The 24,104-nt window shown below is 37.0% G+C and overlaps 1 protein-coding gene across 3 annotated transcripts in view; it reads right to left on the reverse strand.

Moving 5' to 3' along the window:
• SGCG (sarcoglycan gamma) overlaps positions 1–24,104 on the reverse strand; it is a 125,568-nt gene that overhangs the window by 55,275 nt on the left and 46,189 nt on the right. For 2 of the 3 annotated variants that reach the window (XM_071553955.1, XM_071553966.1), the window contains one exon: positions 3,507–3,704. In XM_071553955.1, coding sequence (XP_071410056.1) covers positions 3,507–3,704 — 198 coding nt within the window. The remainder of the gene's footprint in view (positions 1–3,506; positions 3,705–24,104) is intronic. The other variant, XM_071553975.1, reaches the window with a different exon arrangement.

Genomic DNA, 24,104 nt, shown 5'->3' on the forward strand with positions numbered 1-24,104 from the left:
CCTTCAGAATTTTCCACAGGACTTCTAACATCCTCACCCTATTGCAGCCCTAAATCCCTCAAGATTCTTAGTTTCTAAACTTTTACAACTAGCAGTCCTCTTTAGTTCTCAGAAAGCCTCATTACATTAAGTACAGAATCAAAAATTTCCATTACATGCAAAATTTGATATATTATCCAGGGTAAAAAAACCCAATCATATTTCAAACTGATTTTCATGCAAAAATAATGCTAGTTTTTAAATTACTCTATTTCACCTTATTCAACAAGTTCAAGGCATAATTATTTGAATCCATTTTCTCTAAAACAGGTGAATATAATGAATTCACAGGTTTCTTCTCTCACCTGCACAAAAAACCTTGAGACTCTGAACTCCAAGAGAGAACAGGAAGGAAAAAAACGAGACATATCTGATACCTGTGAATCAATGCACAAAATTCAAAGATGCTCATATGTTTTGTAATTGGGGCACTATGAGAAAAGGAATATATTCTCTGTTCAGGTTGTTCTCTTTTAGTCTAGATTTTATGAAATGAAATGAAATGAAATTCTCTTCATCTTAGTTATCTTCATTTAATGCTGGAGGCCTCTCAAACAATGGGGTTGAAAAACTTCTTTCTGTCATTATTCTTCCAAATTCCTACAAGAAGATCAAAATCTATTCATCTTGCAGTATATCTATGTCTGGTTCATGTTCTCTTTTATTAGCTTAACTTCTTTGCTAGTATTTATCACACTGTCTCGGTTTTTGGGAGTTAAGACAGGACATGTGGGCATAGACAAATTCTATGCCAGAGCTTCTTGAAGCTCTGTTTGTAATTTCATTATTATTTTAATTTGGATCTCTGAATAGGCATAGCATGTGATCTTTGTACAGTGCAAGTTATTATTTAATGAAAGATTTAGGGATGTTTTACAGAAAAAGAGAAGCATTTTTATACTATAAAAGAAACTTCAATATCAAAATAACAAGTTTGTCAACTTTGAGTGGGTTCATGAAAGGACTGTGCTACAGAACCATGTTGACCAAGCATTTTGCATTATAATGAAAAACTGTTTTCCTACAGTCATGTTATGTTCAAAGTTTACTTTAAGCATAAACTTTCTCCAGAACTGTACTACAAAAATACATTTAAAAATGTTTGCCATGTTTTTTTCTAAATACGTTTATCTACCTTAGTGAAGATACAATTCGTTCCTTATATTATCTTACAGAGAAAAAGTTGTTACTATCTTATTAGCTATTAATATTTGAATATTGGTAAGGGGGGTAACATTTTAATGTATTTTTTAACAACTAGGACCAAATATTTTGAAAGTGTTAACTAAAAATACAGTATCTATTATGAATATGAAACATAGTAGGTCCTGCAATCTCTGCACAATATACCTAGAACATATAAGTAATAAAAATAAGAAGCATTATCACAGTCGATGGACTAATATGTGCTAAATAACTGATGATTACATAGGATAATAATTCATAATTACTTTTAAACTCTTCCCATTAATGGCAATGCTTAATTGGATAAGTGGGATATACATGAATCAACTGATTTTCTGAATCACAAATATTTGTCAAGCTTGGAACTCACAAATCATAAAAATCTAATTCTGACAATATATGGATACCTTTCATTTTTAAACAGTAACCAAAAACCTGAAGGCATAAATGTTTAATTCCTTCAGAAAAATGGTTTTATGGTAGTGTTGGTAATTTCTATGATTGTTACACTAATTCTCTATAAATGGTATTAGACATAGGAAAGGTTTTTGAGGCTTCAATTATACTTTCACATTTTGAACAAGCAGTTAACATCTACATTCTTTCTTAGACTTCAGATAGCAGTGCTTCTCTATGATTGTCTGGGTGATATAAGTATCTTAAGAGGTACTTCTTGTCTTGACAGATGTAGTTATTAAAACAATCGCCACCAAAAAAAGTTTTGTTCTTAATGATGTCACATGTACCTTTTCTGAGGATTGTGACATACTCGTGTACTTTGCACAAATGTATTTATAGTAGATATTTAGCTGAAATGTAGGTATTTCCCTAAAATTATCCCAAATGAACAAAGGCATTACAGTTGTCACTATCTAACTGGGTACGTCAGGCATACAGATTCTTTACCAGAGAATTAGGAAAGAAGAGCTGTTACTCCACTGCTCTTGTTACAAAAGCAGGACACTGTGCCTCAGAAGATCAAGACATTTGGTGCCTTCCACACAGACAACCACTAGGCGATAGCAGTTCTTAGAAGCAGACTTTCTTTTTTCTAGTCTTAACTGGTATCAGAGAAAAAATACCCAGTCTCATATAAAGAAATAAACCAACAAAATAACTTTTAAAACTCCTTAAAAATAGAACCCTAAGCCACACAAAAACAATTTCAAGTTTTTTATGTTCTCTGTGATATATGACATGGAGGCATTAAGAGCACATCCTCCATGCATGTGAACTGAGTAAGACAAAAATTGTATGTGATCTAAGATGTTCTGCATTGTAATCTGTATGACATTAACAGAGCTGGAAAGAATTTATGTGGGGGAAGACAGTGGGAATTCAAGCACTAATAACTCTAAGGAGAACTTAAAATTAACATACTTGCTTTATAGTGAGTATAGAAATATTTATATGAACATAAAATGGTCTCCATTAAGTGTCAGAGGTGTAATAACATTAGATAATGGAAACTTTAACACTTCCTTCAGTAGGAGGGGCAGAACTGAAGAAATTTTCTCTTAGTGTTTTTTTGTAACAAGCCTATTCAAATCACCTGTGTATCACAACTGCATGTTAGGAACAAATGAGCTTAGCTTCAATATTCACAGATGCATTTTATTCCATGACTAAAGTCATATCTTGCATATTTCTGAAACTCACCCTTTCACCTACTATGTGCAAAATTACATTCTAAATATTGAAATATATATGACAGTGCAAAGCTATTAAATTTAACTCTGAATTATATAGCTGCTTATATCATCAAGCATGATGTAGTGATATCTACCTCTGAGCTGTAATTAATTGCATTAATATATTGTTAAATTTTAGGTGCTGATAAATAGGAGAAGGAAGCTAAAAAACCCAGCAACTGCCAGCAATATTTTAACTCTAAGGAATTCTGTATGAGATAAAATTATAGCAAACACCTTTATAAAATATCAACTAAACAGAAACCCATTTAGAAAATATCAACTAAACAGAGACTATGAGACAACCGTAAAATACATTTTCATAGAGTGGGTAGGATTCACCATGATATATTTTATCAACAACCTCAGAATTTCAAAAATTATTCTCAGTACAGAAATTACATATGAGGAATTATGTTCATAGATAGATATTTCTTATATACTTTCAACCAAAGTACAAATCCCAGATGAGAAGAAAGGAAAAAGAAACATCTATTACATACAGAGAAGCTGATGTACATACAAAAAAAGGGAAGTGGTGAGGCAGGGAAAAGAACATGAAAAAAATGAAAAATAAAAAAGGACACTTACTGGGGAAAACCACATCACTTTAAGAATCCAAATTGTCAAAGCAAAATTCACAACTAGGATGATTAGCAGGAGGAGAACAAACAGGTAGAGGCAACGCTTTCTCCACCCATAAATTCCAATTTTGTAGACATACTCATTCTTCGGCCTCTCTAGGCTCGTGCCTGGTGTCGTTGTAGTGTATTGTTCACGTACCATCTGCTATGTAAAGGAAAAAAAAGGTGTCTGCTTAGTTTCTTGATTTAAATGAAAGTATTTGCATAAAACCCCAAGTAAAATATGAAGATATAATTATAATAGCAAGTTACTAGAAACACTTAAGAAGTTTTACCTGGAAATCATTTTCATCATGTCCCATTCAACTTACATCTTAGTTTTTGGTGCACACAGCTTGATGTTTTAATTTATGAAATATATCAACTCAAGTTTTCAGGAGGTTTAAATTTACAAAGAATGGAAAAACTTTCCTCCCATTTGTCATAATATTCTAATTCTCCCACTACAAAATACTTCAGGGGATGTTATCCTAATCTATAGCTCACAGAACAATATTATTGTACTGTAAAAATAGTTACAAGTGGTAAAAGTACCTGGGAAGCACAGCTTTAAAAAGACTTTTACATATTCTATGTTTGATTCAGTAATAAAATGCACTCTTTGTGTTGTCAAACTTAACTGTGTATCAGTTGGAATACCAATATATAGAAAGCATCAGAATATGCATGTAAAGAAATGAAATGGTTCTTAATAACGTAGAGGAAATAATGATTTCTCAACTCATCAGATAGTCATATTTAAAGGTATATCAACTATAAAAACATTACCTACTGGGTTTAAACAACTTCACTTTATATTATAGTTTTTAAAGAAGCATTCTTTGTACTTAAAGGAATCTTAAGAGATTGCACTTTCTTAAAACATAAGAATATTCATTACCTTTCACCTTTACAGAACAGAGATCACCAAAAATTCAAACCAGTCAATAAAACTTACCATTTCAGCTAAAAGGATAAAAACCTCAGCAGCTGAAGTTGCTTATCAAGAACAACACTGGGAAGTACCTGTCTAATTCACACTTATAGAAAATGAAAAAAACACCACAACCCAACCATGGATGTCAAAAAGAAAATAGGTATTGTAATAGCAAGGCCTTTCCATGACCCAGGTATGTTGAGAGGCAGCCTACATCCAAAAACTAGTACACTTTCCTAGAATATAATGCTCCCAAATAAAAGTGCCTTGATAAAGGTTTCATACAAGGTCTCCTCTGAATTCTGAATTTCCTCCTATCAATGAGAACACCATGTTCTGCTCACTCAGCTTTTAAAACGTGATCAAATTACTTCCTTGCCCAGCTGCTGAATTACTCTAAATAAAGTTATAGAAGTTCTTTTCAAGTTTTCTGCAGAGTCATCCTGTGTCTACGACAAGCTTGTCCCTCTCAGTTCTAATCCTCATCTTCAGAAAGGTGTCATCTTTTGTTCTTGCAGCTTTCTAGCAAGACAGATAATGCAATGTTAAGTTTACAGCTGAACAAAAGTCCATACATTATCTTTGTATATATGCAGTAGTCATCTTATTTCTGTACTTCCACTTAACAAAAAAATTAATTTGTTTATATATATATATATTAAAAATTAGACCAAATAATTGGCAGTTCATAATGTAACTTTGCTACAACCACTACGGCACAATATTGTAATTATATTTTCTCTGCTACCAGTCTCAGTTGCTCATGGACCATCTAAATAAATCTTCATTGCTGAAAATAGTGGAATGATTTACTAGTGAAGAATCATAGATTCTGAAATAACTTGGCTTAATACTACTGCAAAACATTGTAGATTTACAAGATGCTACTTAATATTGACCACATGAACTACGTTTGTTTAAAACAGATTATATATTTCAGTTCTGTGTATTACCAAACACATAATACTGATTACATCATAAACTTGATACTGTTTTTTTTCCTGTTTTCAACATAATTTTTGTATAATAAACCATACTACTCACACGGAAGTTGCCCCTCATCTTAAACCTCTGTTACCATGCTCTGCCATGAGATACTGGGACATTTATATATACAACGTGTTTTATAAAATGCTTAGACACAGATTTCTTCTCAATGCATAACTTACAGGGTAGGATGCAGTAACTGTTACCTGGTAACACCAAGAGATATACTTTGAGAAATAACATGTGCTGTTCTTGCACATGTATAGTACAACAATATCCTGGTTCTGGCCAATTTTTGCAGTATCCAGGAGGGGCATGGCTAGAACCTGAGGTTATCCTATACCACCTCACATCCTTGCCAGGGGTGGAAGGTGGGACAAGGGGTCCCTTCCAGTCATGCTGAGCGTGGAGCATTGCTGGTTTCCCTGTGGTGAGCAGTTGCATGTGATTCATTCCCCTCTCTTGTACACTGTTATTAATATTATTGCTGTTACTCTTCATTTCTTCTTTCATAGTTGTTTCTAGTAAATTGTTCTATCTCAATCCATGATCTTTATCTTTCATACCTTTAGGAGTGTATCAGTGGGAAGACTAAATTGGGGAATACCATTCCTAAACCATAACAAATTATATATACTCTAACATGGGGTACCCAGTTTCTTACCATTTCCTTCAATACACATACTTGCTAAGTGTTAGTTTAACAAGAAACAAGATAGATGACAGCTACAGAAATTTCCATAAGAACAAAACCCCCTTCACAAGACAGACTGCTTTACCTGTTCCTTGTGCTGCTGTTTGCTGCACAAGGTAGCAAATTTTGGTAAATTTTGGAGGTAAATTTTGCAGTAGAAGCACCATTTGCCAAAGAGTTAATTAATTCTCACATCATCAAGTTTTTATGCAGCCTCAACACAGTGGTCTCTGAGAATGGAATTCATCTCACAATATTAGATATGAACAATTTAGCACTGAATATCTGAGCCAGTCAACCTGGACTCCCTTCATGGTCCATGGAGGTAAGTATCCCTGGTGGAAATTACTTATCTGACTTAATTTAGATGTGAATTTTAGACATCCAGTGAACTGAACCTTAGATGTGTTTAACTTCTCTCTGTCAAAAGAGAAAGAAAGAGAGCTCGGGATGACTTTCTCCTCTGTATATCACTGCGTGTTTTAGACATTCCAACCAGAATGATTTCTAGAAGCATGTAATTTAACAATAAGATAGGATTCTTGTTCTCCTGTGTTCCATTTTCATTCTGTTGAAAAACTTTGAGGGTTTTATACATAATATATTATGTAGTGCTGTTTAATGAGGTGAGGTCACAATCCATTACATATTTCAACAAAAAGCCCATGAGTTTTGCAATTGTTTTCAGCCCTTCAGAAATTCCACAGGGGACATCTCCCAGCGCAGCATTGTTCCCTGCATGAATTATTTTTTCCTAACAGAAAACAGTTATGTTGTTCCTCAGCATTATTAATACTGTCAAAAACTGCTTTGGTCCTAGTAAATGGGCAAAGGTGGCTTAGACAACAGAATGCTTTGAAATGGATTAAGTTTTTTAGCCCTATTATAATATTTCATAATTTTAAGAGAATTAGTGGTTAAATTCATGAATTAAGAGAATTACAGCAGAAGGTCTTCAAGAACTGATACTTTTGGACTGTTTCTTTTGGGAGAATCAACTTCCCATATTACTGACTTACATGTTTATGAGCTGAAATCACATAGAAAAATAATCTCAGACATGTCTGGATAGATCAGAAAGAAATAATTTTACACGTTTGGGATGTTTTAGAAAGCAGGGCTGAGAGGAAAGCCTTAGATAGGCAGATCTCATAGTTGGCTTGTGAAGTCTCCCAGGATTCAAGATAGACTCTTAGAAGAAAAACAACAGATATTTAGTACTATGATGAAAAATGTGATTTGTAAATGGAATAATCATGACACAGAAAGTTGGTTGTGGAGGAGAATACTAAACAGACACCAAGATAGAAGGTGTTAGACACCTGGATGTACACAAGTTAGTGGGAGAAGCAAGAAATCTGAAGAATGAACAATGACTTTGTTAACTGTTATCTTTAGATTCTTCTCCGGGCACACCCCCTTGTCGCGGGGGAGAAGCTTGCGTGCCCTCATGAGGTTGAGAGCTATGCTGGAGGTGGTTTGTGCCACCAGTAGGGTCTCCCATGCCAGACAGGTCTCAGCTGAAGGGTCAGACAAAGTGTGTCCACGGGCAGGATGGGCTCGCTAGCCGTCTGGCAACCATCCTAGGAGAAGGACAACTCCAACCCCAAACCCGGGCAGATGGAGCTCGTTTAGCCCTGTAAGGCCATCCATCTAAGAGAAGGATACTCTAACCAAACCTACGTCCTGAGGTATTCGCTGTCACCGTCCAAGCTCGCTAGGCCGGGGCAGATGAACCTTAGGAGTAAAGGGTGGGGCCAGTTCTGCGCAAGCTGTGCCTCACCTAAAAAATCCATTGCACGGGCTTGAAGGGTTCACCCACATTGCAAAGCCCTGTAGCGACAGGTGAGGGTCGAAAATGGCAGGTGATGGAAGCAGCTGGAAGCTGCAGACCCAACCCTGCATGCAGGCGGTTCAGGATATGGGTCATTAGAGACTTGACCCCGGAGATGACAGTCTCTTGCAGCAGCATCCTGAATGACCAAGCAGCCTTTTCTAGGGACAGCACTGCTTGCTCCACATGGAGAGGGGCCTAGCAAAGGTGGCCTAAACAAAGCTCATCTCCACACCCGGTTGGATAACCACGGCCAACCGGCATCTTCCATGCGGTCAAACAAAAATAAAGAGATTTCAAAGGCATACACCTGCCTGCAAAGGTGTGCTCAAACTAACACTCGCATGTTGGAACATCAGAACCATGCTTGATACTGGGGATAGTGGATGTCCTGAGCGTCGTTCTGCTCTAACTGCCCACAAACTGTCACAGCTCAACATTGACATTGCTGCTCTCAGTGAAGTTTGTCTTCATGAGGAAGGTAGCCTTAAAGAACATGGTGCTGGCTACACACTCTACTGGTCAGGCAAACCCAAAACCGAAAGACACCTTTCAGGAGTTGGCTTCATGATTAAAAACTCCATTGCCTCCAACCTTGAAAATCTGCCGACAGGTCATTCCGATCGCATTATGTCCTTACGCCTCCCTCTATACAACAAGCAACATGTTGTTCTTTTTAGCGTATATGCCCCAACTCTCCAAGCTGACCCAGCGGAAAAAGACAAATTCTACACAGACCTGCGCCGCCTCACCCAAAATGTTCCTGCAAAAGGTAAGATCATAATCCTTGGTGACTTCAATGCCAGAGTAGGCAAGAATTCTGAAGCCTGGAAAGGAGTCCTGGGCAAGCATGGCGTTGGAAACTGCAACGACAACGGACGCCTCCTGCTAGAGTTTTGCGCAGAACGGCAGCTCACCATCACCAACACTATCTTTCAACAGAAAGACAGCCTGAAGACAACCTGGATGCATCCTCGATCCAAGCACTGGCACCTCATTGACTATATCTTAGTACAACAGAGAAATGTCAGTCATGTCCGTCATACTCGAGTGATGCCAAGTGCAGAATGTCAAACAGACCATCGCTTTGTGCGCTGCAAACTTAACCTCCACTTCAAGCCCAAACCTAAGAGAGGCGGCATTCCAAGGAGGAGGCTCCAAGTCAGCAATCTTCAAACACCCACAGTGAGAGACAGCTTCCAGGGAAACCTTCAAACTAGACTTAAAGATAATCTCATAGATCCCTCTCCTGAAGCGCTTTGGCAACATATTAAAAGTTGCATCCTGCAGTCCTCTGAAGAGTCCCTAGGGTTCTCCTCCAAGAAAAACAAAGACTGGTTTGATGAGAACAATCAAGAGATCCAGGAATTGCTGAAGAAGAAGAGAACTGCTCACCAAGCACACCTTGCTCAGCCATCTTGCCATATAACAAAAGCCGCCTTTCGTCTTGCATGCAGTAAGCTCCAACAGAAACTTCGAGACATCCAGAACAAATGGTGGCTCGACCTAGCAGAAAAGACACAACTATGCGCAGATTTGGGTGACCAAAGAGGATTCTATGAGGCCCTGAAAGCAGTGTACAGACCCACACACCAGGTTCAAAGCCCCCTACTCAGGGCAGATGGTCAACTGCTTCTAACAGATAAAACCTCCATCCTGAACCGATGGTCTGAGCACTTTCAGACTCTCTTCGGTGCCAACCGTGTAGTCCAAGGCTCAGCAATTCAGCACATTACACAACAACCAGTGAAACATGAATTGGATGTAGCCCCTACTATGGGAGAGATACTCAAGGCCATACAACAGGTGAAAACTGACAAGGCAGCTGGGGTTGATGGAATTCCACCTGAAATCTGGAAGCATGGAGGTCAAGCACTCCATGCCAAATTCCACGAGCTTGTTGTGCGTTGCTGGGAACAAGGGGAACTACCACCAGATCTCCGTGATGCAGTCATCATCACCCTGTACAAGAAGAAAGGAGGAAAACAAGACTGCTCAAATTACCAAGGTATTACTTTGCTCTCCATTGCTGGTAAAATCCTTGCACGAATACTTCTGAACAGATTAGTACCCACTATTGCAGAAGATCTTCTACCTGAAAGCCAGTGTGGTTTCAGAGCCAATAGGAGACCACAGACATGGTGTTTGTTCTCAGACAACTGCAAGAGAAGTGTAGGGAACAGAACAAAGGTCTCTATGTAACCTTTGTTGACCTCACCAAAGCTTTCGACACTGTGAGCAGAAAAGGCCTGTGGCAGATCTTGGAACGTTTAGGATGTCTCCCCAAGTTCCTCAAAATGATCATCCTGCTACATGAGGATCAGCATGGACAAGTCAGATATGGCGATGCACTCTCTGAGCCCTTTCCAATAACCAGTGGTGTGAAACAAGTTTGCGTTCTTGCACCAACTCTATTCACAAACTTCTTCAGCATGATGCTCCAAAGAGCCACAGCAGACCTCGATGAAGAAAACGGCATCTACATCCGATATCGTACCAATGGAAGCCTATTCAACCTAAGGCGACTGAAGGCCCACACCAGACCCTGAATCACCTTGTCCGTGAGCTGCTTTTTGCTGATGATGCCACCCTCGTTGCTCACACAGAAGCAGCTCTGCAGCGCTTAACATCCTGCTTTGCAGAGGCTGCTGAGCTTTTTGGGCTGGAAGTCAGCCTGAAGAAGACAGAAGTTCTCTACCAACCTGCACCTCAAGAAGTCTTCCATCATCCTCACATCACCATAGGCAATTCAGAGCTTAAGTCAGTCCAGCAGTTCACCTATCTGGGAAGCATCATTTCCTCAGACGGTATGATTGACAAAGAGATAGACAGGGTAGCAAAGGCATACAAAGCCTTCGGAAAACTCCATAAAAGAGTCTGGTCCAATAAACACCTGAAGAAAAGTACAAAGATCAGTGTCTACAGAGCCATTGTACTGTCTACTCTTTTATATGGGTCTGAATCCTGGGTCATCTACCGCCACCACCTGCAGCTCCTCAAATGCTTCCATCAGCGCTGCCTCCGTTCAGTCTTAAACATCCACTGGTCTGATTACGTGACCAATGTGTCTGTTCTTGAACAGGCAGGGGTCAGCAGTATCGAGGCCATGCTGATGAGAACGCAGCTGCGCTGGGCAGGGCACGTCTCCAGGATGGAGGATCACCGCCTTTCGAAGATTGTGCTCTATGGTGAACTCGCCACCGGCTGCCGCAAGAGAGGAGCCCTGAAGAAGAGATACAAGGACTCCCTGAAACAACACCTCAGCCTTGGCCATATTGACTGCCACCAATGGTCGACTCTGGCCTCCAATTGGGATTCATGGAGATACACCATTCACGACGCTGCTGCTTCCTTTGAGAATGCATGGAGAGTCAGTCTGGAGGAGAAAAGACAATGCAGAAAGAACCGTTCCTTGCCAATGTCACCCAGGGAGACATTCTGCTGTGCCTTTTGTGACCGGACCTGCCTATCCCGTATCAGCCTTTTTAGCCACCAGCACGCTTGCAGCAAGCGTGGGTAGTGCCCTTCTCAAATCTTCGTTCGCGAAGCCTAGTCATGATGATGATGATGATGATGATCTTTAGATTATTTTATGCTAAAGCAGCATACAGTGAGTAAGAACAGTACTGCCAATCTAAGGTGAAGATAAAATGGCAATTTAGTTTCAGAATCAAAGTTCTTATATCTTTCAAATGGCCCATGAAAACATGTCTTATTTGCGTCAGGTCAGCAGTACCACAATAAACAAAAGCCTTCTACTTAATTGGAAGTGGAATTTTGTGGTGTTCCTATTCGAGGGTCCCTACAATCAGAAGTCAAGATTAAAGACAATTACTGACATATTCCTTATGGAGTTTTGTCGATTTGGCCAAAATTCATGGGATCAAGCTCTATCATGATAGTTTGCTATTTTGAAGTATTCTCTAATTGTTATTATCTATTTTACTGGGATCCATTTAAATCCAATTACTCCTTGACCCTTTGCTGATTTCAACCAGCTACTGAATGCTAATTAGCTGCCAAAAGATTTGGTATAGATTTTAAATGATAGATAAAACTTGTGAATTATTAGTACACTGCAAATGTTCTGAGCATGTGAGTTTTCTCACGTGTTCAGGCATTACTTTTATGTGTTACCTCTAAGGCATGAAATTCATGGCTACATATGAGCCACTGATGAAAGAGTTCTATGTTCTTCACATTGTGTTACTAAAACACAGTTCAGAACTGTACTGCTCAAGTGCTCCATCATGTTGTCATTAAGCAACTAATAATAATACCAGACTAGAAAACATAATTTAAATATGAAAATAATTAGCATTATTTTTGGACTGTTTCCAACTGTGTTGGGATTTTCAGCAAAGAGACACAAAGCTCAGCACTCAATAGAAACTTTTCAAATCAGACTTAAGAAGAACTGGTAAGGTTTCATGAAGAAATTTGCACCACTGCTGCTCACACTACATATGTTCTTCTGAACAGTCACCAATGCTTCTACTCTTCCCTCTTTATATGATATATATTCATTCCTATGCAAGAAAATCTACAGTATGGAGACGATGAAAGAGATGAGAGCACTAAACTAAAACAGATCAGTAGAAGGAGCATTTTGACCAGTAAACTAAATTCTTGTGCCATTATAAACAAACTGTAAACTGAAATTAATCTGTTAACTCAGGCAAGTCAGAGCTACTTTTACAATCTGCATATGGTATCTTCATGGAACATTATGTTCTTTTTTTTTTTAATAAAATGCATTAGCTAGATGAGTATTTTTATATAGTATGAACATCAGAAGTACACTAAGACTTCACACTTCGGTGGCATTCAGGCGCACACACTTTTGTCTTTATGGAAACAGAAGCAGTCCACTGATTAACCAACAGGAAAGAGGTGCTCTTAGAGTATTTGCCTGACAGATGGAAAAGAGTTGAGGCAATCCTGTTGCTCAAAGAAAAAGATAGGAAAGTTTTGGAATCTATACGGAAAAGCTTTCAAGAGCAAACCAGAAAGGCAGGGAAAACTCAAACTTTCATGACTAGATGAAAATTTTCTAATTCCTTTCAACCCTCCATCATTCCATCACATTGTAGTTCATCTTGCTCAACCTTGCTTTGCTGAAATTTTTGTACTATATAGAAAATTACAGTTTGAATTGTAAACTCATGTCATTAGCTAAAAAGAGCTGGATCCCTGTGGTATAACTTGTGGAAACCAGCAAAGAAATTCATATGGCCTAGTTAATCGTTTGCATACACTGCAGTGCACATGTACACAGTAACTATGACACAGTCACAATTAAAAACTTTGCACATTTTAAGTACCACTGCAATAGCTGAAAGTCAGTCAACAACAGCATAAGATTATGGTATTTAATAAATGTATAAATAAATATATTTATTACAATTATATTATTATAATGTTGATAATATAAATTTAATATTCTATATAAAAATATAATTATTCTAATATCTGTCTATATTTGAATCTCAATTGCAGCAAAAATTAGTTTTTAAACTTTATTTTTTATCTTTTAACCTATTTTCCTTCTTTAACATATTCCCAAATTATGAATCAGATCAGAAAAAAAATAACTTTCATGTTACTCCCACCAGAATCAAAAGACCAAGTAAAAATACTACACAGATTTTATTGTAAATGACTTTTAATTTTTCTGTACTTTACTAACATTTTAAGAAGCAGCTAATTTCTGGTATGAGAAATCTCAGGTCTTTCATGCAAAATGCCTGAAAGTTTAACTTAAAAAAAAGGTGAACCTTCCATTTCTGGAATTCAGTCACCATTAGAGGTAACTTTTCTTGAGTGACCTTGAGTACTGTAATATGAAAAGAAAATTAAAATCTCACAATTATTTACTTTTCTGAGATTTTCAACATATATGTTACACTGTCTTGTCTAACAGAAAAAGAAATCTTTTCATGAACACAAAGAATTTAGAATAACTGATGTAGAACTGACTGGGCGATGAGGTGAGTGAGGATACTGGTTAGATCTCATAGAACTTCCATTACTATTACAGATTTTAGAAATAATCCTTTAAGAAGAAAGAAAAGAGCAGGCTCTACAACCACTGTTTCCTCTTAATAGTGAAACACTAAGATCCGTTAATGGTGTCAAGATCATTTAAGTGTTTCCTTATTTACTGTTCTTTGTGTAATGAAATTCTGTAGTTTCAGTGTGCAAAACAGTGTCTCGTCCTGTTGAATGTCATTTATTTGGTATATTACTACAGAGACATTTTAAAATGTTAAACCTACAACAGGTATTTAATATCTTCTTAGTTATGATGTTTTTATTCTTCAATCCTTTTGAGAAAAAGGTATCTCCTGGGCCTTGAGTAGATGATAAAACTGCAATAGTTAGCAATTTGCTTTAATGAACCTAATTGTGAAATAAATTTTCCCCTCCGAAGTCCAATACATTTATTTCCCCTAGTAATTCCTGCTCAAGATGATTTATTTTTTTCCCTGAAGAACTGCCAGTGCACCAGATACATAACATACTGCAGTCAATATCAGAACAGAAATCATTGCAGAGCCTGCTGGCTCTAAGGTTTCTCTTTCTGAAGCAGAAACCAGAATAGATTCATTCCACTAGACCTCTCTTTTTCTTTCACTGTGCATTTACAAAGTGTTTATAATTAAGCCGGGTATAAACTAAATTACACAAATCATGAGTCATTTAAATTCTTAGTTAAGGCTTTCAACTAATATAAACAAAGTAGAGAGACTGCTTAATCTGCCTGTTTTTTGGCCTCTACAGTGACAGAAGTCAGGAGTTTGTTATGGAACAGTGGTGTGCCTATGTGACTGCTTTCATTGGTTCATGAGATTATGCGAGATAGTCTTTGATTCATCACATAACAATATATAACAATTTTCCTAGAACAGAATGATAGAATAACAAAACGTGAAAGTTGGAAGAGACCTTTGGAGATTTAGTCCTATTCCCTGTTCAAAGTGGGGTTAACTTTGACATCAGAATTGGTTACTTGTTGGAAATAAGGATGCAACCATACTTTATTAGGGATAAGTTTTCTTCAGTAGTCTTATTAGAGTTTTTGAATAGTGCTGCTAAACTTTCAATTTCTGAAGTCTCTGTGGCAGGCTTATATGCAATTTGAAAAAAAAAAAAATTCAAGTTCTTAAACACAGCTTGGACTCCTCCATTGTGTTGTTACATTTAGCTTACTAGAGTTTTGATTCTTTTTACCTCATTTGATGCAATTAACATGTTTTTATAAATAGCTTCCTGTTTCTAACTTCTCTTGTCCCGCCATTTAGCTGTACTGGTTTAGATATGTCTTTTAAATATGTATTTAACCTGAGAATCTAATATTATATTTTCAAATAGTCCAATGCAAAAATTTGTTCCCTTTTTACAGGCTGTTTCCTTTTTACACAGTACTCTCTGTTAACTTAAGAATGAGTAAGATTCTTTGGCTCTTGTTACTCCATCAACGATATTTACTCTAATATCAACATGGCCGATGAAACAATACACTTTATGACAACATAAGATAGACCTTGCGCACTGCTCAGAATTAAGTTAGGAAATGACTCCACCTCCTGAAAAGCTGTTCCTAAACCCAGCCATTTATGGGATCTAAAAATATGATCTTAATGCTGGATCTAATGATGATATTTATGCTACAGAAGTAAATGAAAAATTACAGTTTCCTCTGATAATGTTTCCAATCCACTATTGAAAGTCAAAGCCATTGCAATCACCCTGGTCAGGACATTGGCAATATAGTCTTCAATAAATTAAATTTATTCTGTTAATAAGATTATTATTCTTCTGTTTAGACTGCACATTTTAGTCCATCAGCATGTTGTTATAATTGTGGAGTTGTTGATACAACTGCTTTATCAGTCTGCCTTTACTGTAAATTTATGTTAACACATGGCATCACTTGCATGTCCTATTCTGTCTTTTCCATATGTTCTTAACTTGGTGTTACCCACTGTTATGCTTGTTATCTTCCTTACAGGATTCCTTAGTATAACTTCCATTTCCTCTTAAATGTAGAAGGAGGAAACCAGGGATATGTTCACTTCTCAGCTGGAGAACATGCTATACATTGGTACTTTCTCCCAGTCAGGAATTCTCTATCTGTGCAGCTTTGGCTAATTTATACTCTTTTGCAAGTTATCTGTCACTCCATGATTCCTTTTAATAATATTATAGGGAAATACAGTTCTTCCACACGAAAGAAAGTCAAGCTAGATGTCCTCAGTCAAGCAAATATTTGAAAACTGAAATTTAGAAGTCGACTTAAAATATTTTCTCAGGTTAGGAGAAACCCAAGGGACAATAGTGTAGTCCACTGAGACAATAGGAGTAAAATTCAAGATATACTCAAGGCCAGATCCTAAAAAGCTCCATAGCTCAGGATCCAGCAAAACCTCAACTGAAAATGTGAACTGCAGTGAACTCACAAACATCAAACTGCTTTCAGGTTCTCCAGTCCATGGTAGTCACACACAAGGGGTTCAGAAGTCTCACAAATGCTGATATTGGAGTGCACTTAAGGACTGACAATTACATTGCTGTAATTTTCAGCCTTCACTCCCTGACCTGCATGTTTTCCCCTCCCTTACTCATAATGATTACTAAATCCAGAAGCAAAGTAATAAGATTTCTGCTGTAGAAGAAGGAAAGATAGTGACAGAATGGTGTGACACAGTAAACAGGGTAAGAGGGAAAGGGAATTCCCATTGCTCATGCTGGAAGAGATTCCTGAAAGTGAATGATTCCCTTAGTCAGAACCTCAGCAACACTTGATCCACAACCTGAAGCCTGAAAGTTAAACATAACAATTCACATACATTTATATTTTTGTTTATAAAATTGTACAGTTTTGCACCTTAGCAGTATCTTTCAAATACTAGAATGAATGATAGAGGGATGATTATCCATTGCTTTTACATTATCTTTCTCATGTATGAGCAGAAATAAGAATGAGGAGAAATAAGAATGAAATATGAATGCAGAAAATTCTACTGTCAAAAAAATCTTTTTTAGTAGTGCTAATAAGCCTGTTTTTTGTAATTAAAACCTCAAATATACCCCTGAAAGATAAATGCATCATACACTCTTAAAAATACCACAATAATAAATACCCTTCTTAAGCAATAAACATGGTATTTTGACAAGGAACTTACAAAATAAAAACAAAGAAAGAAAACTAACTGAACTGGAAGAATAAATAAGTAACACTATAGTTAAATTCAACTCTAATGTTAACTGCCTCTGTTTGTACGGAGAAGTCTTTAAATTATTATCTTCTGTTCTGCAGCACCAGTCTTGAGATAGGTGGAAGAAAGGAAAATTTGAGGCAAGGAATGCTGAGAGCCATCTTGTTCTTATGGAAAGGCTAGCAGAATCACCATTCTCCCTCTCCTCGTAGTTTAATAAAAATTCTGTCTCTAGAGAAAATAAGAACAGTGTGCATTTAATCTACTGTATAAAAGGCTTTCTCACTAAAAAGGACAAAAAAATTAAATACACAGTGATGATTTAATAAGTTTTCCAATTCTAATTTACAAAATGATAGTCTTAACAGAATTATAAAATTACACCGAGAGCTAAATACTGCACCCTCTTAATCTGGTCATTTGATCCTCCCAGGTATCAAAGGGCTTTTCTTGAGGTGAAAGTGGAAGAGTTCCCTTCGGGTTGTCATTCCTTGCAAGTAATAAAACTTTACAATGCAATCCACATAATATCTGACATTCCAAGACGAGAAACAAAAAGAAAGTGCCTGTCAAATTTACAGACCTTTTGCTGTAATCTGTTAGAGAGAGTTTTTGTTCAAGAGCATTTTAGTTCTTTTATTCAGTGACAGCTAAATGATTTCCTTATTCAGAAAAGACATTCACATTACATTGTATGCAGATAAGGCCTTTCCATTCAGTCCTTATTGTAGTAATTTGCTGAAAAAGTCTGGCATTGAATTCAAAATTTTGTGAAATTTCAGATATGAAAAATCAAACAACTGTTTTAGATGCCAAACAAAGATGGGATAGCTGCAGACTGCAATACGTAAGTTGTGTTCTTATAGTATGTGATCTATCTCAGACATACAGTTTTAAATTATTAAAAAAATTATATCAGGCAAAACAAAAATCAGTTGAAATCAGAAGTTAAACATGACAATTAAACCCACATATTTAGTCAGACTAAGATTTAGCAACATCTTGCTCTATATCTATCTACCCAAGTCAGTCAATAATACCTGAAGAAATTACAAAGATTATAAAATCCTCATATAGTGAACAAGAATGCCATGTGTTACAAAATTTCAAACCTCCTCCTTAGAAAAATATTATTCCTTTCAAAAAGGGAATAATTCCTCATTTGAAATATAAAACGTTTGATCGACTTGCACAGAGGTAGTTAACTATTTTGCATTATGTGGTAGCTCCATAGGGCTATATAACAACTTATGTTTTCACTTAGATTTGCATGTAAGGCACAAAAGATGTAATTCTAACTGAAAAAAAAAATCTGCAGTATGCTCATTTTTCTTAATTCCTAGTGAACTACTCCAAAAGGTAAATTATTTGAAATTTCTACTGAAGAAAAAACATACTTGTGCTCGTAAAAGACATATTCCTGTTTAGGATTGGAAGACTAGCAAACAATTTGACATTGCAGACATTTAATGAAATCCAAATTTTTACTCTTGATACCATATTTTTACACCATAAGCTGTTGTACTTTCAAAAGCAATACAGTACGATGCGGTAGAAAGTGCCAGACAGAAAAAAAAAAAAGGACGTGAGTCAGCTGTTCATTTTCAGGACTGCTGTACAGAACTATTCCTGTATTCTCAGTTATACATTAAATTCTGTACTGTCCCCCAGAGAAAACCTCTTTCACTTGGATTTACAATATCATTGTCAAGTACAGAAAATTACAGCACTCAGGAGACAACTACAGAAAACAACTATTTTTAAGACATTGCCTTTGTTCTTTAAAAAAACCTGTTTCATACTGGATTACAATACACTAGGAAGATGTCCACAATACCTTTGGACATCTAAGCTTATGGGAAATGATTCTATTCAATGACTGTAACTTAAAACATTCTTCTCCAATTGCTTGCAAACATCTGATAGTCTCTATTTCCTTACTTTACATTTTATTTATTCATAAGAGACTCTTCCTTTACAATCCCTTTATAACCATTTGTAAGTACAATGAAAGTCACATTTCTGCTTAATCTTCTATTTATCCAAAATGTGAAGATAGGGATAATCTGCCTGGGGGTATTCTCTGACAATGACAAAATTCTCTATTTGCATAGAAAAATGAATAGGAATTGCATAATATTTTAAGATTTATGTGTGTTTCTCATCACTATTCTACTCTGCATTCCAACTGTTGGAAGAATGGACAGTGGGGATATATTGTTGAAGGAAAGCTAGAATCATGTTGTTAGCAATACCTAAATATATCAGAAGCTCTTGGAGCAGAAAATGAAGATGAAGATATGTTTAGTGATATCTTGCTTCTTGTACCAGAAAGGCACACAAAGAACTTTTCATCTTCTGAACATGAGTGAATGCCATTCTGTCTCAATGAAAGAAAAACTATTATTATTATCAATTTAATTGATCTGACCCCAAATATCTTCTCATTTTTTCATTTGGGACATTTCTTCAGAGATATCCTCCAGAAAGAAGGGGCACATATAGAAATTTCCCAGAGCTCTTCATAGGAGACATTGATGTTAACTCCTTTAGGATTTTCTTTTTGATATCTCTGTTCAGGCACACATAATGTAAGTCTTCATTGTGCATTAAGTACTCAAATGTATATTATTTACATTCACAAACAAATACAAGTTGATAGAAGAAAACGCAAATACAAAGGAACTGACTGAATATTGCTAACTACAAGAACACACCTTAAAATGTTCCTGGTAAAGTATCAGATTAGATACTTGCAGCAGCAATTACCAAAAATATTATTCACAGAATATGATAATTTTTAACCCCAATGATAAATGATTGTTAGAAGTTATCCAACTCTGCGTATCTTCTGCTGAGGAAAATATTCAGGTCTACCTTCTCTCACCATTTTGCTAAAATGCATGGAGAAAAAATAAAATAAAATCACTATCAAGACAGTGATTCAGGTATGTCTAGATATGTACAAAGGGATTCAGGAAGTACCACAAATCAAAGTTTCTGTCTTTATAGTCTAAATACTAATTTAACAACTACCAAAGCTGACTTGTGATACCCCGCAGTGATCCAACACAGGAATTCTTAGATATTGGAAACAGCCATAAGACATTTGGGGTTGGTCTTTACTACCTCTGATCATGAAGCAGGTCATACATAATGTTTGAACAGACAGGACATCTTTTATAAACACATCAATAATATTCTGAAACAAATTTGGAATTTGTGTTGGGAGGTAAGTGTTTCAGCCAGTGCTGAGAAAGAACAAACTCAAAGCCCAATTTATGCTCATCACTTAAATTAGCAGCAAAGATGAAACTGAAATAATCAACAGGGTACAAAGAGAATAAAAAGAGACTAGGGTAGAAGGCTTGCATATGCCTGCAGTTGCTTTCAGTTGTGTCTAAAATTCCTTCAAAAAGAGCATAGAAACAGTGAAAGCTTAATCAATAATTTGAACTATAAACAGAAGTGATGAGGCCTAGTTCTATACAGATTTGTACATTTTATTCTTCAAGTATCCACATCAATGCAGTAATCTTGTTACTTTTGTTCTCAACAAGTCCTTTATAAAAATTTCTTGAGCTAAATATAACACACATCAGTACTACCTAGCTAGAATTGGATGTTCTGACTCAATAGATACTATTCACATGCCAACAGAATGTACCAGGATGGCGTTTTCCTTTATTGAGGGCATTATCTTATAAGGAACTTCCACTAAACTTGAAAAAACATAATTACCCTGAAATTTTCTGTGCCTTTATTTTATCATACTGAAATTTGACTACAAAGTCAAAAAAGGGGGGGGAGGGGGGGACAGGGGTAGAAGAAACTTTGAGGTGAACAACACTAAGTTGAATTCAGTCAGTTTAATTTTTCAAAAAAATAAAATTGCACCACAATGATACTGATGAAATAATGGATGCCTTCTTACAGATCTCAGTCATACTGTTCTCTCTGACCCTGGTAATTTCTTTTCTAGGTTGTGTTGTTGCATGAAAGCAGCTCTATTCATTTTGTTGTACTTACTACCTTCTTAACCTAGTCAATAGGAGAGGAACAAAACCAGCACAGGACTCAAAAAGCAGATAAGTTATGGAGTTGAACTCTATTGCTTCCCTATGAATTCTGAATGTTTCGTTTTCTGACAACTAGTGGCCACTGATCTGGTGCTGTCCGTAAATAATCCATAATAACTATAGGATCTCACTATGAAGTTGTAAATAGTTCAGATACTATCACTTTGCATTTGAAGGCTTTTTTCCTCTGTGTGCAAAACTCTACATCTACCTAAACTGAATCTGATCTGTCATTTTCACTTCTGATCACTCAGTCTAGAAATATCCTTCAGCAAAGTGAAAGAGATGCAACCTGCATAGGCAACTTGTAGGTGATGATCACTGGAGTCTTTATTGCAAGACAACAGCACCCATCTGCTGACTTCACTCTGATGTGTTGGGAGTTCTGCTGCTTGACGGGTGACTTACTCAGCCCTTGCTGCTCATCACAGGGGCAGCAATGATAATCCTACATATCAGCAGAAGAGTGATTATAGAGCTCTGAGGCAGTGGTAAAGGATTTAAGGACCAGATGGTTTTCCCCTCAATCCTTCCAGAGAAAGAGAAAAGGAGTTCTTAAAGGAGCAGACATATCCTACAGGTTAACACCTAATACTAGGTAGGCATTCTACTAATAGGCAGAGTTTTAGCTTTTATGATCACAGGAGCCTCTTTAAGGAAAAGAACTATTGAAAAGCGATAGGATCCATGTGACCAAACTGGGCAAGAGCATAGTTACTAACTTAAAGAGAAAAGCATTAAATTAGGTGCACCAGGAGAGGGCTGCTATAGCCTTAAGGGAAGTGAATCCATGGGGAGCAGCAAATAAGCATCCAGAGGACAGCATGATGGAGGCAGCTTTTTCCCTTTTCTTATAAAAACAGTAGGCTTGGGGTCCATCTGCAGTGTCTGTTCATGAATGAACACTGCAAGGAAAGCAAGAGCAATCAGAAGTTCATGCACAGCTGCAGACTAATGATCCCACTAGAATCACAAAAATGTATTGGATAGCCTGTATGACTGGGAACATGCAATGGATGGACATGTGCACTGTGGAATGAAAGGCTTTATAGTCAATGTACACTATCTTAAGAAAAGAAAGCACCACAGAGTTTTATTTTAACACATACTGAAGTTAAACTTTGCAGATAGGTTAGAGTTGCAGTGAAAATTAGGTTTTTGTCCACAAAATTTCATTTCTTAAGGGTCATTGAATGCAAAGAAGGGTTGTTTTTCTGGCCTTCAATTTTCCGTCACTGGAGACAACCTCAGAAATCTCAAAATACTGGTAGGCAAAAAAAATTTAATTTTTTTTTAATCTGTTATGCTTTTTCTGGTTATTTATACACTTAGAATTGTGACACATATGCCAGAACTCCAAAGCTAACTCAGGGGGAGGAATGGGAAAATAATCTTCAGTGAAGTTGCTGAACACATCAAAAGACTTGAAATTCTTTATAAATGTGAAGAAAATCAAAGCAACCCCTTTGATGAAGATAAATCATGAAAGAATCTCTGCTTGTCATAATCCTGTGTGGATGCTTACCAGAAAAAGAGTAACTTTAGATGCTTTATATAAAAGCAATTACATATTTTTCTGTTTAAAATACTTTTTTAAAATAAAAAATATATATTTTTATTTTCTATGTGTGTGATAGAAGAGCTTTCCTATCATACAGCAATGATTACCAGCAGCAAGATCAAAATTTATCTTGTAGAAATACTGTTCCTAATGCAAGCCTTGCTTTGAAAGAGCTTTTTGCAAAGGTCCTTTAACATTATCCTCAATTTTGTTCACAGCAAAAGTATTTCATGTCATCAGTACTGGGTAGAGGTACTTTCTGTGAGAGCAAAAAGAAACAGCTCTAATTAAGTACATAAAGTCATATTCACTGGCATAACCTTTTCTCTTTGTCTTGCTGCTGCTTTTATGAGAGCGTTACTTACAGGTAGAATGCTCTTATCTCTTTAGAGGCACACTTCCAGTTCATACAGTAGACTTCAGCACAAGTACAAAACAGATAACTCCTTTTCTTGGAGTTTTCTCATGTTGGTTGTGGACCTTGAAACACAGCTTATTTACCCTTGATAAATGATTTCACATAATGTCCTAGTTCAGCAGGAGGGACCAGCTAACCCTGTGTGGGGGTGATCAAAGCTGTGTATTCTACCCCCTCTATTCATTCCCCAAGGTCAATGGGCCATTAGCAGCAGCTGCCCAGGGAGCCATTATCACTTCACACCCAGCCTGAGGGGGGCGGAGCTGCCAATGGGCCATCAACAGCTCAACACCCCCTGGCTCCCAGAGTCAATCACCCATTGTGTGAGTCCCCGCCCAGGGGGAGGGACTGAGAGCTCCCTGAGGGTACATAAGGGGTGGGTAAGAAGACCTCAGGAACTTCTCATCAGATCCAGAGGAGCAGCAGGACCTTGACAGGAGGAGATCCCCGCTCTCGCCCAGACCACAGCCCTCGCCTGCACCAACAGGTTTTTCTTTTCCTTTTGCTCTGGACTTGGGGGAACCACAGGGGTCTCAGCCCAAGGGCAAACAAACCCCCTTGGGTTTGTGCCCCAGGACACTGGGTTATACTGCTGGGGTTTTGTGAGTTGAAAGCAATTTCCCTTGTGTGTCAGTGTTGCTATTGTAATATTATTATTAAATTTTAGGTCTGACTTATAATCTCTCTCGTGGTGAGTTCATTTCCCCTGCTGGTTCACCTTTAAACCAGCACACATAATAAATGGAATTACATTGCTATTCTGTAAAGCTTCTTTTTTTGAACTGCAAAATAAAAACTCATAGAAGAAATAAGGAATAGAACTAGATGCAGAAGC

The sequence above is a fragment of the Pithys albifrons genome, chromosome 1, assembly GCF_047495875.1.
Source record: "Pithys albifrons albifrons isolate INPA30051 chromosome 1, PitAlb_v1, whole genome shotgun sequence".
In the NCBI taxonomy this organism is placed as follows: domain Eukaryota; kingdom Metazoa; phylum Chordata; class Aves; order Passeriformes; family Thamnophilidae; genus Pithys; species Pithys albifrons.